The sequence below is a fragment of the Salvelinus sp. IW2-2015 genome, unplaced genomic scaffold (genome assembly GCF_002910315.2).
Source record: "Salvelinus sp. IW2-2015 unplaced genomic scaffold, ASM291031v2 Un_scaffold37, whole genome shotgun sequence".
Lineage (NCBI taxonomy): Eukaryota > Metazoa > Chordata > Actinopteri > Salmoniformes > Salmonidae > Salvelinus > Salvelinus sp. IW2-2015.
Window position 1 is genome coordinate 618,719 of NW_019942507.1, and position 12,866 is coordinate 631,584.

Sequence of the window (12,866 nt, forward strand, 5' to 3'; positions counted from 1 at the left end):
ACATTTTAGAAAAAGGCTCAGTGCCGTTATCCTTTCAAGGGGAGGGTGCCGGAGTATTGAAAACAGGGGTGCCAATCATTTTGACCCCTGTTCTTTTTGAGAGAAAAAAAGGTATTACTTGTTAAGCAGTAAAAAATAATATCATTTCAAAATTAGCATACAATATAGATAAGTGTTTCTATTATTTATTTGATATAGTCTTCTTTGCTCATCTTTATCGAGGTGCCAATAATGTTGGAGTTGACTGTACATACAGGTGATGAAATGATGACAGCAATGACTGGTCATGTCCCTCTGCAGGTGGCCAGCACCCGAGCAGGCAAAGCCTTTATAGCCTGTCCGGAGAGCGATGGGACAGACACCTCCAAGTCAGTGGATCTACAGAGCAAACAGATGATCGAGTGGGCTAAGACAGGCTTCCAACCCACCGGGCCTAAGGGCCTAGAGCCACCAGAAGGTAAGTTTAAGTTTCATGTTTAATTGTAATGAATACCAGTCCCTCCAGGAATTTTTTGTGATTTCTGAGGCCAAACATGCTTGATTTAGCGGCAACTTTTATGAAATTCTGCGATGTTTTTTTTTCACGTTAATTTCATATAAAGCAATAAAAAGTCATGCGCTCAGTTTTAGGACGATTTTAAGCAGAATACATAATTGCAAAAACAATTAGAAACATCTAAAGTGCTCAATTTAGTTTATTTTCCTGAACAAACAGCTCTGTCATAATCTCACACATTCACTCACACACACCTCTCCTCTCCATCAGGCTTGGGGCTTGCTATCAACACGAGATGCACCTCCCATTCCCATTCACACTCTCTCTCTCTCTCTCTCTAAAAAAAAATGTGATTCAAAGTTGATCAATCGCTTTCCGTTTGAGGATCGATATTTCTTTCGCATAAGTTGTCTTCAAAATACTTGAGATTGTGATTTTTTCTGAAAGGGTCGTAAGGGAGATAAAGAACAGAACACGTAAAAAAAAACGTATTGCGGTTGATATGTACTTTTAAAACAGTATTACCATTTTTTTTTTCTTTCAGAAAGATTGTGCTTTCGTGATCCGTATTAAGTTTTACAGAGAGTTTAAAACGGCAGAGCTGACAAATTGCACTCAGTGCTTTGAGCAGCGCTCTCCATAGACAGACTGGGGAGAGCAGAGTGCTGACCACCCTACTAAAGCCAAGGTTAGCAGAGTAAAAGTTTGAGTAAAACGCCACTCACCTTGATTCTTTCAGCGCTTGCCACAGTCTTCCCTGCTACCACTTCATTCATGGTGATCTGCCGCTGCTGTGGGAACTGTTCTGACATTCTCAAATGCTTTGCTGATTCGAAGTTACTGTTTATGGTTGACTTTCAACTTGTTTCCAAAAACATTTGGAAATTGTTTCGCACGGTCTTTCGCTGTTATTTTTGTTGGCAAATGAGATTGATTTCTGTTCATTGTACTGCCTGTCAGCTATCAACAATCATCCATCATCTCCGTACGTGAATACGCTGACAGGCCAGGGGGGGGAAAACTTTGTTGTCTTGTGTTTTGATTTGGGCCATTTTTCACAGTGACAGAGCAGTAATTGGTCAAAATTACAAACCCGCTTTCGATTGGACCCTTTTATGCCCTAAAAGTGCGGGGATTGGTCAACATTGCYAGCTCTCGCATAATATGCGCTGATTGGTTGATTTTGCATTGAATTATGCGATCGCGGAATCCTGGAGGGACTGGAATACATTGGGAATCACCTAAGCTTAGAGTCACCGAAAGGCAAGAGGAGCTTATAACAGGCAGGTAGCCTAGCGGTTAAGAGCGCTGGGCCAGTAACCAAAAGGTTGCTGGTTGAATACCCAAGCCGACAAGGTGAAAAATCTGTTGATGTGATCTTGATCAAGGTACTTAAACCTAATTTGCTCCAGGGGCGCCATACTACTATGGCTGACCCTGTAAAACAACACATTTCACTACACCTATCTGGTGTATGTGACAAAAAAAAAACATTTTGTTGTCCATGTTACACCGAACAACGAAAGTATTGTTGTGGGGCTCGAGGGCCCAATGGTAGGGGAATGTCCCGTCAGTTGCCAGATCAATTCCACCCTTTTTATCCAGCATTCCCCTACCTGTCTTTGGTAGTCTTTCGGTAAGAGTCTGGTTTTGTCTGGTTATCTGAGTTGTTTATTGTCTTACTGATATGCCCCGCCCACCAGAGGAGCGTAACCCATATAAGGAGGTGTACCCAGACGTGTGGGTGGAGCCAGAGGCAGCGGCCTACACGCCCCCTCCAGCCAAAAAGCCTCGCAAAAGCACTGCAGCCGAGAAACCCAAGGTCAAGGAGATGATTGACGAGGGGACGAGAGGTAAGCCTGCTTTTTTTATTAGGTTAAATAGGGGTTACGACCTCGATATCCCTCCCCCTCGGGGAGGTTTAGCTAAGGGGTGTGTGTGAGAGTGAAAGAGAGGCTGTTTGTGAAAGACAGGGGAGCAGGTGCTTAGTACTAGGGTTAACATGGTCAATTCTGTTAACAAGTGTAGGTGTTATATGTTATGTATCTGGTAAATGCTATGTAGCACTGTATCTCGTATGTGCTGTGAATGTACTCAGCCTAACTCTCGTTGTAATACACTTTATATCGGTAAAAAACACATGTAAATATCTTAAAAGCAAATGGTGAAATAGGGGTAAGAGGGGGTATGTCTGCAGCTTTTTTCTCTCTCGGTGATGTCATCTGCAAAGATGTATAGCAACAAGCGTTCGAATCATATCCTAATCTGAAACCGTGTTTTTTTTCTGTCTGTATTTCCAGAGAGACTTGTGTACGAAGTGAGACAGAAATGCAGAAGCATAGAAGGTAAGCGGTCCGTCTCTGTGTTCAGGCAGCCAGGGTCATGTTCAGTAGGCAGCAAACGAAAGAAAGTGGCTATTTTATATGAGTCCTCAAAGCATATTAGCTTTCCTTATGAAATGTACATTCCTCTCACAGCTGTTCAAATATGTCTATTGAATCCGAGGCTTGATTCAAAGCAGTGGGGGTTTTTAAACCTCCAGTTGGCTTGCCTAGTGGTGGGTAAATGTTTATAAGTGTTGTTTACACATCTTTTTATTTTGTATATAGTGCACCTATTTTGCTAAAGTAGCGTATCTTGATCGGCGGTCAGGGTTTACCCATTTATTTGCTTACCATTGCATCTCTGGCTTGCACTAATTGCATTCCGTCTTTCTCCACAGACATCTGCATCTCCTGTGGAAGTTTGAATGTTTCCCGTGAACACCCTCTATTTGCTGGAGGAATGTGCCAAAGCTGTAAGGTAAGGATGGAAGAGGAGGCCATTAAGGCTGTTGAGTCAGGGCTAGCTGTAGGCCAAGAAGTCTGTAGCTCTGGGGGTGTGTGTATCAAGCCTCTCAAGCAGGATGATCGGTTTAGCCTTTTGGATCACAATGAATAAGATTACATGGACAGGTAGGACCTGATCCTATATCGGTGCCCCTACTCTGAGATGATTACATGGACAGGTAGGACCTGGTCCTATATCGACGCTCCTACTCTGAGATGATTACATGGACAGGTAGGACCTGGTCCTAGAGGGCAGCAGGTCGCCTAGCGGTTAAGAGCGTTGGGGCAGTAACCGAAAGCTCGCTGTTTCGAATTCTCGAGCCGGCAAGGTGGGAAAATGTGTCGTTCTGCCCTTGAGCAAGGCAGTTAACCCCCAACAACAACTGCTCCCCAGATGCCAATGACGCACGCTGATTAAGGCAGCCACCTGCACATCTCTGATTCAGAGGGGCTGGGTTGAATGCAGAAGACGCATTTCGGGTTGAATGCATTCGGTTGTGCAACTGACTAGGTATTCCCTTTCCCTTGATATATACGGGCCAGGTCTAGCTCCCCTCTAGGCTCCAGCTCTGCTTTAGGCCTTATTTTAAAACCTCTTAAGGATCCGCCCCTTTTTTTCAATTTTAGTCTAAAATGACATGCCCAAAATCATACCTAAATCTAACCTGAAGCAAGGGTATGCATATTCTTGTTACCATTTGAAAGGAAACACTTTGAAGTTTGTGGAAATGTTAATGTAGGCGAATATAACACATTAGATCTGGAAAAATGCAACTTTGAAATGCAAGAGAAAGGCCATAATGTATTATTCCAGCCCAGGTGCAATTTAGAGTTTGGCCACTAGATGGCAGCAGTTTATGTGCAAAGTTTTAGACTCCAATGAACCATTGTATTTCTGTTCAAAATTTTGTTTCAAGACTGCCCAAATGTGCCTAATTGGTTTATAAATACAATTTCAAGTTCATAACTGTGCAATCTCCTCAAACAATAGTATGGTATTCTTTCACTGTAAAAGCTACTGTAAATTGGACAGTGAAGTTAGATTAACAAGGATTTAAGCTTTCTGACTATCAGATATGTCTATGTCCTGGGAAATGTTCTTGTTACTTACAACCTCATGCTAATCACATTAGCCTACGTTAGCTCAATAGCATTGTCATTATTTAATGTTACTGTAGGCTATAATGTAAAAATGACAAATGACTAAAACCACAACAATTCAGCAGTTACATTCATTATTTCCTTTTGACAGGTCTTAAGAAACATTATGGAAACAAGAAAATGTATTTCAGAAGAACAGAATAGCATGTTTTAAGTTGTATTGTGTTCCTAGTCTTAGCTTAGTAGCCTGAGCAATGCTGCCGAGGGGGCTCACGTGTTGAACGCATGGAACAGCGATTATTCTTGGAAAAAGTGATATATTGAAATGGAGCACACCTCCTTAAATTTTTTGACAAAGGTACGTGTTTTAGGAACTGCAGAATCTGCTCTTTCTGATACTATATAGAAATCAAATTGTCTTAGCTGCATGTGACTCTGTTGGAGGATTTGATTTTGGCGCTCCCGTTTCCCGGCCTCTGTGTCAATTCCAAGCTGTGCCGGTCCATCTCTTCATGTACAATTTGACAATTGGTAATAATTGTCACCCATCAGACTTTTGTCCATTTAATCTGGTCTTTAGGCTAACTCTATTTATTATGTGTGAAATTAGTTTCAATATAGTTTAGGTGTAGTTTCAATGGGCCATCAGCTGCGTAAGCTGACTTGTGGTGAATGACGGGGAAAATGACATGTCCTTCTAAAACTGCTTACAACAGTAATTCTGTTCATTAAGATTCTAACAACGACCGTGTGTTATATAGACTTATTTAGGACAAGTCAAAGACTGGGGGGAGGGAAATGACTTAAAAAATGTAAACTAGTTTGTCGTCCACATGATCCGCCCTTCTTTTCTAGCGCTAAAGCTCTCTGTTACCAAAACACAAACGAATTGTTACTTGTTGTTCTGTTAATAATAATTGACAATAATTGATTTAACTTGTGGATGCAAACTTTCTAGAGCGACACGACAAATCTCAAATCATTTCTCCACTGCTGTGTCCCAGAACTGCTTTCTAGAATGTGCTTATCAGTATGATGACGATGGTTACCAGTCATACTGCACTATTTGCTGCGGGGGACGAGAGGTGCTCATGTGCGGGAACAACAACTGCTGCAGGTGAGGGCGGTGCTTTCGTCTGATGCTAACTAAGTTCATTATTGTTGGGATTCACTCAAGTGTAATTGTGTGTGTTGTGAGTGTGCCGGTTTACGGTCATTGTTGTTTGCATTAGTGTGTCTGTGTGTACGCGGTGCGTGCGTATGTTCGTTCTTTTACGTGTACGTGATTATGTGCGCCCATGTGTCTGTGCGTGCGTCAGCGTCTAGCGGGATAGTAACACAGCTCTCCTCTCCAGGTGTTTCTGTGTGGAGTGTGTGGACTTGTTGGTGGGCCCAGGTGCAGCACAGATAGCTATTAAAGAGGATCCCTGGAGCTGCTACATGTGTGAGAAGGGACAGAAGGGAGTGTTCGGCCTGCTGGAGCGTCGCACTGACTGGCCCTGCCGTCTACAGCACTTCTTCGCTAATAACCATGACCAAGATTTTGTGAGTAGGACTTCAGTACTATGTTTCAAGCTCGCTACAAAGTTCACAGCCACGGAGCCACAATTAGTCTGTGTTCCGTCGTGACACAGTACGTCCGCGCCTCTAAAAGAGCCAAATGAGCTCCAACAAGCTTCCTAAATATGTAAATAATGAGCAGGCAGACTATCACGGCTCTGGGGCTCTACGAATTGGGCGTCAAATGGTAGAGACAGCTGACGTCATTCCAGGCTCTCTCTGGATAAATACTAGCCCCATCATTTCTCTCTCTCTGTGTTGTATCACAGGAACCACCAAAGCTTTACCCTCCAGTCATGGCAGAGAAGAGACAACCCATTCGTGTCCTGTCACTGTTCGATGGCATAGCAACAGGTTAGAAGGGAATCTCCTTTCCTCTTCTCTCCCTCCTCCCCCTCTTCCCACCTCTCGTTGACACAAAACCCTCTGAACTTCTCTGTCTCTGTCTGTACAAAGTTTCCCGTCAGTCTCAGGTTTCACTGGGACTGTCCTCCTAACTCATGACTACAAACTAGGCTGACTGTCTATTGTTATAAAAAATTATAGATAGATAGCAAATTAATCCACACAGCATGCTGTTTAACCATATGTTCTAGCAGTGCACTTCTCATACCTTTCCTGGCTGTCTTTCACTTCCTTATCTGTTCAATAAAACCACACAAAAATACAGAAGAAGTGGGAATTCCCACTCCTGTAAAAAGAAAAGACCCCCACTGTCGATGCTGATTAATAGTGTGCCTCAGGCTAGGCCAGGCCTTCAGTATTGTCTCACCTGTATTGTGTTATTCAGTTCACCAAGTTCAAGTTAATCATTATTTAAATAGGACCATCCACTTTATTTAACCAGGAAAATCCACTCGGCAACAACTGCCACTGTTGACCAGGGAGTCACGGAGTCCGTCAAAGCAAAAACATGCTACCATTTGATCTATTTCCACTTTGACCTCTGACCTTTAGGTCTGCTGGTGCTGAAGGAGCTGGGTATCCAGGTGGAGCGCTATGTGGCGTCGGAGGTGTGCGAGGACTCCGTCACGGTGGGCATCGTCAGGCACCAGGGACGCATCATGTACGTGGGCGACGTGAGGAACGTCACACGCAAACATGTGAGTATAATGTCCTGAATCATGGGCGTAAGGCAAGGTCACTCATGGTCTGTGAATCCCAATAGCCTGGCTCGAAGACGAACGCCCAACCACCATCTCAATAAGGATATTCTAATTGAGAAAGATTGTAAGGACAGCTACGGCCATTACAAAAACACTTCATATAACATTACTTCAACCTCTAAACCATAACAAGTATCTCTTAGTTGGATAATCTGTCTATTTTGTCTTATCGCCTGTCCTCCTTTCTCCTATTGTTTTTCCTGTTTTCTCTCTCCCTTGGTACAGTTACACGAGTGGGGCCCCTTTGACTTAGTGATTGGTGGAAGTCCATGTAACGACCTCTCTATTGTCAACCCGGCTAGGAAGGGTCTTTATGGTAGGTAACAAACCTGTACATTTATCACTTGTTCTGTGACCGGTGAAGAGTTATTTCCTGTAGCTGAATTTGAAATGCCTGTCCTTCTCTGTTTCTCCTGTAGAGGGCACTGGTCGGCTGTTCTTTGAGTTCTACCGTCTGCTGCACGAGGCTCGGCCCAAAGAGGGCGACAACCGGCCGTTCTTCTGGCTCTTTGAGAATGTGGTGGCCATGGGCGTCAGCGACAAGAGGGACATCTCTCGCTTTCTAGAGGTTTGTTCCTTTACAGAGACTGTATAACATCTAGGAGTTCTAGGAGAACAAACTGTACATTAGTCATGTAAATGTTTAACTATTGGAATATGGATACATTTTTGATGAATACCACCTTGTGGTGGTAATTCACAGTGCATGCTGTCAATATACTGGTTAGGTTATGAGGGAACAATTTAAACAGTTCATTTAAATTTTGTATGAGATTCTCTCTCTCATCTCCACTACTTCAATAAAATCCTTCAGGTTATTATTTGTAAAAGGGTAGATGTTCTCAATAACTTTCCTGGTTAAATAACCCTCCTGTTTCCCCCCTGCCAGTGTAACCCGGTGATGATCGATGCCAAGGAGGTGTCTGCTGCTCACCGCGCCCGCTACTTCTGGGGGAACCTGCCTGGCATGAACAGGTTGGTGAGAGAACGGTGAGGGAAGAAACAGCCAGCCTGTCACCTAAAGCAACGCACACCTGGGCTAGTTCCTGAGCCAGTCAAACTCCGCAACCAACGAATCATGATCTCCTTTTACGCACTGTTCTTGTCTCTCTCTCTCTCTCGCACGCTCACTGTCTCTCTCTTGTGCTCTCTCTCTCTCTCTCTCTCACACTCACTTTCTCACACTCTCGTGCTCCAATCTCCCTCTTTTTCTCTCTCTCTCTCTTTCTCTCCATCTCTCTCTCTCTCTCGCTCTCTCTTTTCACACATCCCTTACCTTTCCCTCTCTTTTCCTCTGCAGACCCTTGACTGCCATGTGCACTGACAGACTGGACCTTCAGGAGTGTTTGGAGCATGGCAGAACAGCGAAGGTCAGTTATATATGTCTGGCTTCTTATTGGATCTGTGCTTTTGCTGTTCTGGCGTAGACCAAATTGGCCAAACATGTAAATTGTGTAGTTCATTCATTTGAATAACTTAGTTCAAGTTACATGCACTTAAACCGTGTAGAAACAAACGTTGAGTGCGAGTACCTTTTTTGAACTTTCAAATTAAATTTTTGGTCATCCGGACAATTTGGTCCGTAAACAATACTTATTATTATCCTATTCTTATGCACCAGCCACTTAGTGTGTGCACTTTCTGGTTTTCCTTCAGTTTGGCAAAGTGAGGACCATCACCACTCGCTCTAATTCCATTAAGCAGGGTAAAGACCAGCACTTCCCTGTCTTCATGAACGAGAAGGAGGACATTCTCTGGTGCACTGAGATGGAGAGGTAGGAACTGATTACCCTTCAAATTAATGAATCATACCAGCAAATTAAATGATGTTATTACAAGCAGTTTTTCCCAATGGGATACCTCGTTATTATTCAAATGATTCTCTTACAGGAAGTCATAGATATAATTCCAAATTACCCTTCTATGAAGCACCTAAAAGTTCATCTCACATTTAAATATAGCGCCATTTTAGATGTCACTAATTCTCAAGTGTATCTGTCGGTCTGTCTCCTGCTCTGTCTGTCTGTCTCTTGTTCCCTCTGGTGGCTGTCTGGTTACTGTCTCCTTCCCCAGGGTGTTTGGCTTCCCTGTCCATTACACAGACGTGTCCAACATGAGTCGGCTGGCCAGGCAAAGGCTTCTGGGAAGGTCGTGGAGTGTACCGGTCATCCGTCACTTGTTTGCACCACTCAAAGAGTACTTTGCCTGTGTTTAACAAGACTTGGCTTAAAAACCATCACAAACATGTAACTGATGTTGTAACTAGAAACAAGAGTTGTGGTGAAATTATACTACTTCCTGGTATCATTTCTCAGGCAAGCGAAACATCATCAGAGTAGATATTTCACATGATTTCTTGTATTTTGAAATGTACTTCTTATTCTATTTAATTTGTATATGTCATTTTACCTTTTTAGCAGTGTTATCCAGTATTTTTTTTATTGATTTATTTGTGCAAGCTATACTTGAGACAAGGCTTTCTTCTCAAGGCACTGAGAAAGAAGAAACTAGGATCTGTGCGATTTTTTTGTTGTTGTTGAGTAAAGACTAGGATTGGGTGATTGGAAAAGATCTGAAAGAGAAGAGTTTATCATACTGTATGTACAGTATGTATGTGAATGATTTTGGCTGTGTAGGCATGATTTTGTTTTGGCCTATATCTGAAGTGGACGATGCAATCCACCTCCAGCTACTGAGCCTCGCAGAGCTAAAGTGAATAAGGGGGATTTTCTTCAGTGTCACAGAAAGCTGTGTCTTAATGAATCCAAAACACCAGATCACATATACCTCTTTGTTTACAGTTTATATACACAGTTAACTGAAGGTAAAGGTACTACTGTAAAATGGTTACAATACCATGGTGCTTCGAGACAATAGGAAACATCACAGTCCATGTGGCACAGGCACTACACTTTAGACAAGATGGGAAATGTTTTTAAAAAACCATTGCCTGCAAAGTAGTTTTTTCAGTGTGATGTTTTCACACTTAAAGAAGTTATGTGCTATCTTAATAACTTTAAATGACTTCAAAGTGGCGATAAAATACGGCGTGGTGGCAGAAGACTGCAGAATAGCATGCCATATCCTCCTCTTTCCTATGTTTTACAGCTTTTTTAAACACAAATTGTACTGGTGCTTTTTCAATCATTTTCCCAGCCTTGCGACACGCAAACTCAGGCCCCCGTGCCTGCCTGTGTCAGACTCTGAACAAACAGAAAATGAAGCTAGCCACATTGGCAGTGATGTTTTCTGTCGTTACAAAAAAATACAAAAAATCTTGATCAAAGTCTGTGTGGTGAACTACTTTTTTGTAGCTTCATCCTGACCAATGTCATTACTGTACAACTGTTAGTGAGCGCGGTCGGTGGACTGGAGGGAGTGTGGGTGCCCTGGTGTTTCCACATCCAAGTAAAGACTCTCCTTCCCTTCTCACCCCTGCAAACTAGATAATGTCAGGTGCAAGTCTTCAAACAATATGGTGCGGCTTCACAATGTTCTTCTACCTTTTTATAGCAATTTTGTGCTGTTTTACCAACATTATAAAGCACTTTTTATATGTATACTTCTTTTTTTTCTTTAGTATTAGAAACATTTTCTTGTTTTTTCTTGTGAAATTTTAGTTTTTATGAGGTGAACTGTTCTACCATTGTGTAATACCGTATGTTTTCTACACAGTAGGGCTGTGCCAATAGAAGTGAACTAATGGATTATTAGAATGGTGTTGTATCCATGGAAACGATTGAATCATTGATGCTACTCGATGTACAGTAGATTGATTTGAAAATGATTTGTGTGCTCCGTTAACATATTGTCTTCTGTTCAAAGCAGTAATTCAGTATCATCCTCTGGATGAAAAAGAATGTGTCTTTTTCTATTACGATTGTAGGATTTAGATCCCGAATATTTAGAGAGCGAAAGAGAGAGAGGTATTCAAACGATTATTACCCGAACTTGGATTACATTCCAAATCTGCATTTACTGACGATCTGAATTATTATGACCTTGAATGTGGAAGATTTTAGAAATGAGTTTGTCACAACTCAAAATTGAACAGTGGCCCCAAAAAAAGAGCAGAGATTACGACTTACCGATGTCCCATCTAAATATTCAATATGACTTAATTTCATAAATGTAGTTTCATACATGATTAAGTTCTTAAGTGACCTTACTGTATCCTTGCCGCCGTTTTAGTTGAACTTCACACGTTGGGTTCGCAGGAATTCTTGTACGCTGTGTTGACATTAATTCCCCTTCTGTATAGCAAATGACCATGTCCCTTGTACATTTTGTACATAGAGTTTTCCTGTTGCTGGTTTTGGTTTGTTTTTTTCTCTTTTTGTATTACCTATGAGATGTACAAATATAATTCTTTGCTAATATATATCATGGAATTAGGAAAAAAAGATTAGGGCAAAAAAAATGTAATCAAGTAAAATTGAACAAATTTCGTCAAAATAAGCTATGAAACATTAGAGGTGGGTAGACTCCAAGTCTTGCCTTCTAGTACTGTTCATTTGTTTTGTTTTCCAATGTTCTGAGTGAATCCAGTTGAAATGTGTCACGTGATCTTAACAGTAGCCTAATAATGACAGCTTTAAGATGGAACGGTCTATACTTCACTGCACAGCCCTACATAATGTTGGTTGTTTTTTTGTTGCTTTTGTTTCTTTAAAGAACTATAAAGAGGGATTGTAGGTGTTTCTGACGGTGCTAAAAATTTTATCTAATCAAGAAAAAATATATTTGTTTGGAAGAGAAATAAAACTTGTCTTGACAATGACTGTTTTTAAGTTCCTTATAGTAATGATTGAAGAGCACTATTATTTCACTCTCATATGATGCATATATTAACAAAGGCATTTTAACTTTGTACTTGAAAAAATTGTGAATAATAAATTATGAGTTTCCTATATTGTTTTAGACTAGAAATTGCTGTAGTTGGTTGGTGCTTATCTGTGGGGGAAAACCATGTACTCCGTAATGGGAAATAACAAAAAAAAAAAAAGAAACATTTCGGTAAGAACTTTTACTGTAGCATAATGAATAATGTATGCTTAAAACTTGGCATTCGCATTGCTTCTTAATCCTACATTCCATGCCATAATATCCTATCTTCCATGTCTTGTTTTCAATTGTCGTTTCTTGATTGATGCTTTTGTTATTAAATGTTATGTCCCAAATGGCACCCTGTTACCTTTATAGTGCACTACTTTTGGCCAAGACCCATAGGGTGCCATATATAGTGAATAGGGTGCCATTTGGGATGCTCACCATGACATTTCACTGTTTCAGACAGGTCAGTTCTATAATCCAGTGATACTGTTAGTTGGCACTCAGTCTGTGTGGCTTCTTCTTTTCTGTCATATTAACTGTTTTCTTCTTTAAGATGATCAGTGCGTACAGCAAATGTAGCAGTCATTCTCCACCCTTTACCCAATACTTATGTTTTAGTACCCAGAAGAAGAAAAAGGCTCCTTATGTATTTGTGCTGGAGAACACTTGAATAAATGTATTGTTTTTGTGCAAAAATATGATAGCTCCTGTTGTTCTTCACCTGTACCAAGAATAAATTGAACGATACAAAATCTTATCACTATTGATCAGGTTCCTTGGCAACATGATAACATACTACGGTAACATTGTTGCACATCTATACTAAAGTTATAGCTAAATCCTACTTTTAAACTGCTTTAAAATCTTTAAAAATTACTTTCA

At 41.3% G+C, this 12,866-nt stretch overlaps 1 protein-coding gene across 5 annotated transcripts in view; it reads left to right on the plus strand.

Moving 5' to 3' along the window:
* dnmt3ab (DNA (cytosine-5-)-methyltransferase 3 alpha b) overlaps nt 1-9,869 on the plus strand; it is a 79,693-nt gene extending 69,824 nt beyond the window's left edge. For 2 of the 5 annotated variants that reach the window (XM_024135063.2, XM_024135068.2), the window contains 14 exons: nt 301-457; nt 2,200-2,349; nt 2,797-2,841; nt 3,219-3,298; nt 5,430-5,542; nt 5,781-5,970; nt 6,255-6,339; nt 6,943-7,088; nt 7,377-7,467; nt 7,571-7,719; nt 8,041-8,141; nt 8,452-8,521; nt 8,808-8,926; nt 9,225-9,869. In XM_024135063.2, coding sequence (XP_023990831.1) covers nt 301-457; nt 2,200-2,349; nt 2,797-2,841; nt 3,219-3,298; nt 5,430-5,542; nt 5,781-5,970; nt 6,255-6,339; nt 6,943-7,088; nt 7,377-7,467; nt 7,571-7,719; nt 8,041-8,141; nt 8,452-8,521; nt 8,808-8,926; nt 9,225-9,366 — 1,638 coding nt within the window. In that variant the 3' untranslated portion in view covers nt 9,367-9,869. The remainder of the gene's footprint in view (nt 1-300; nt 458-2,199; nt 2,350-2,796; nt 2,842-3,218; nt 3,299-5,429; nt 5,543-5,780; nt 5,971-6,254; nt 6,340-6,942; nt 7,089-7,376; nt 7,468-7,570; nt 7,720-8,040; nt 8,142-8,451; nt 8,522-8,807; nt 8,927-9,224) is intronic. The other 3 variants (XM_024135066.2, XM_024135065.2, XM_024135067.2) reach the window with 3 other exon arrangements.
* Nucleotides 9,870-12,866: the final 2,997 nt, after the last annotated feature.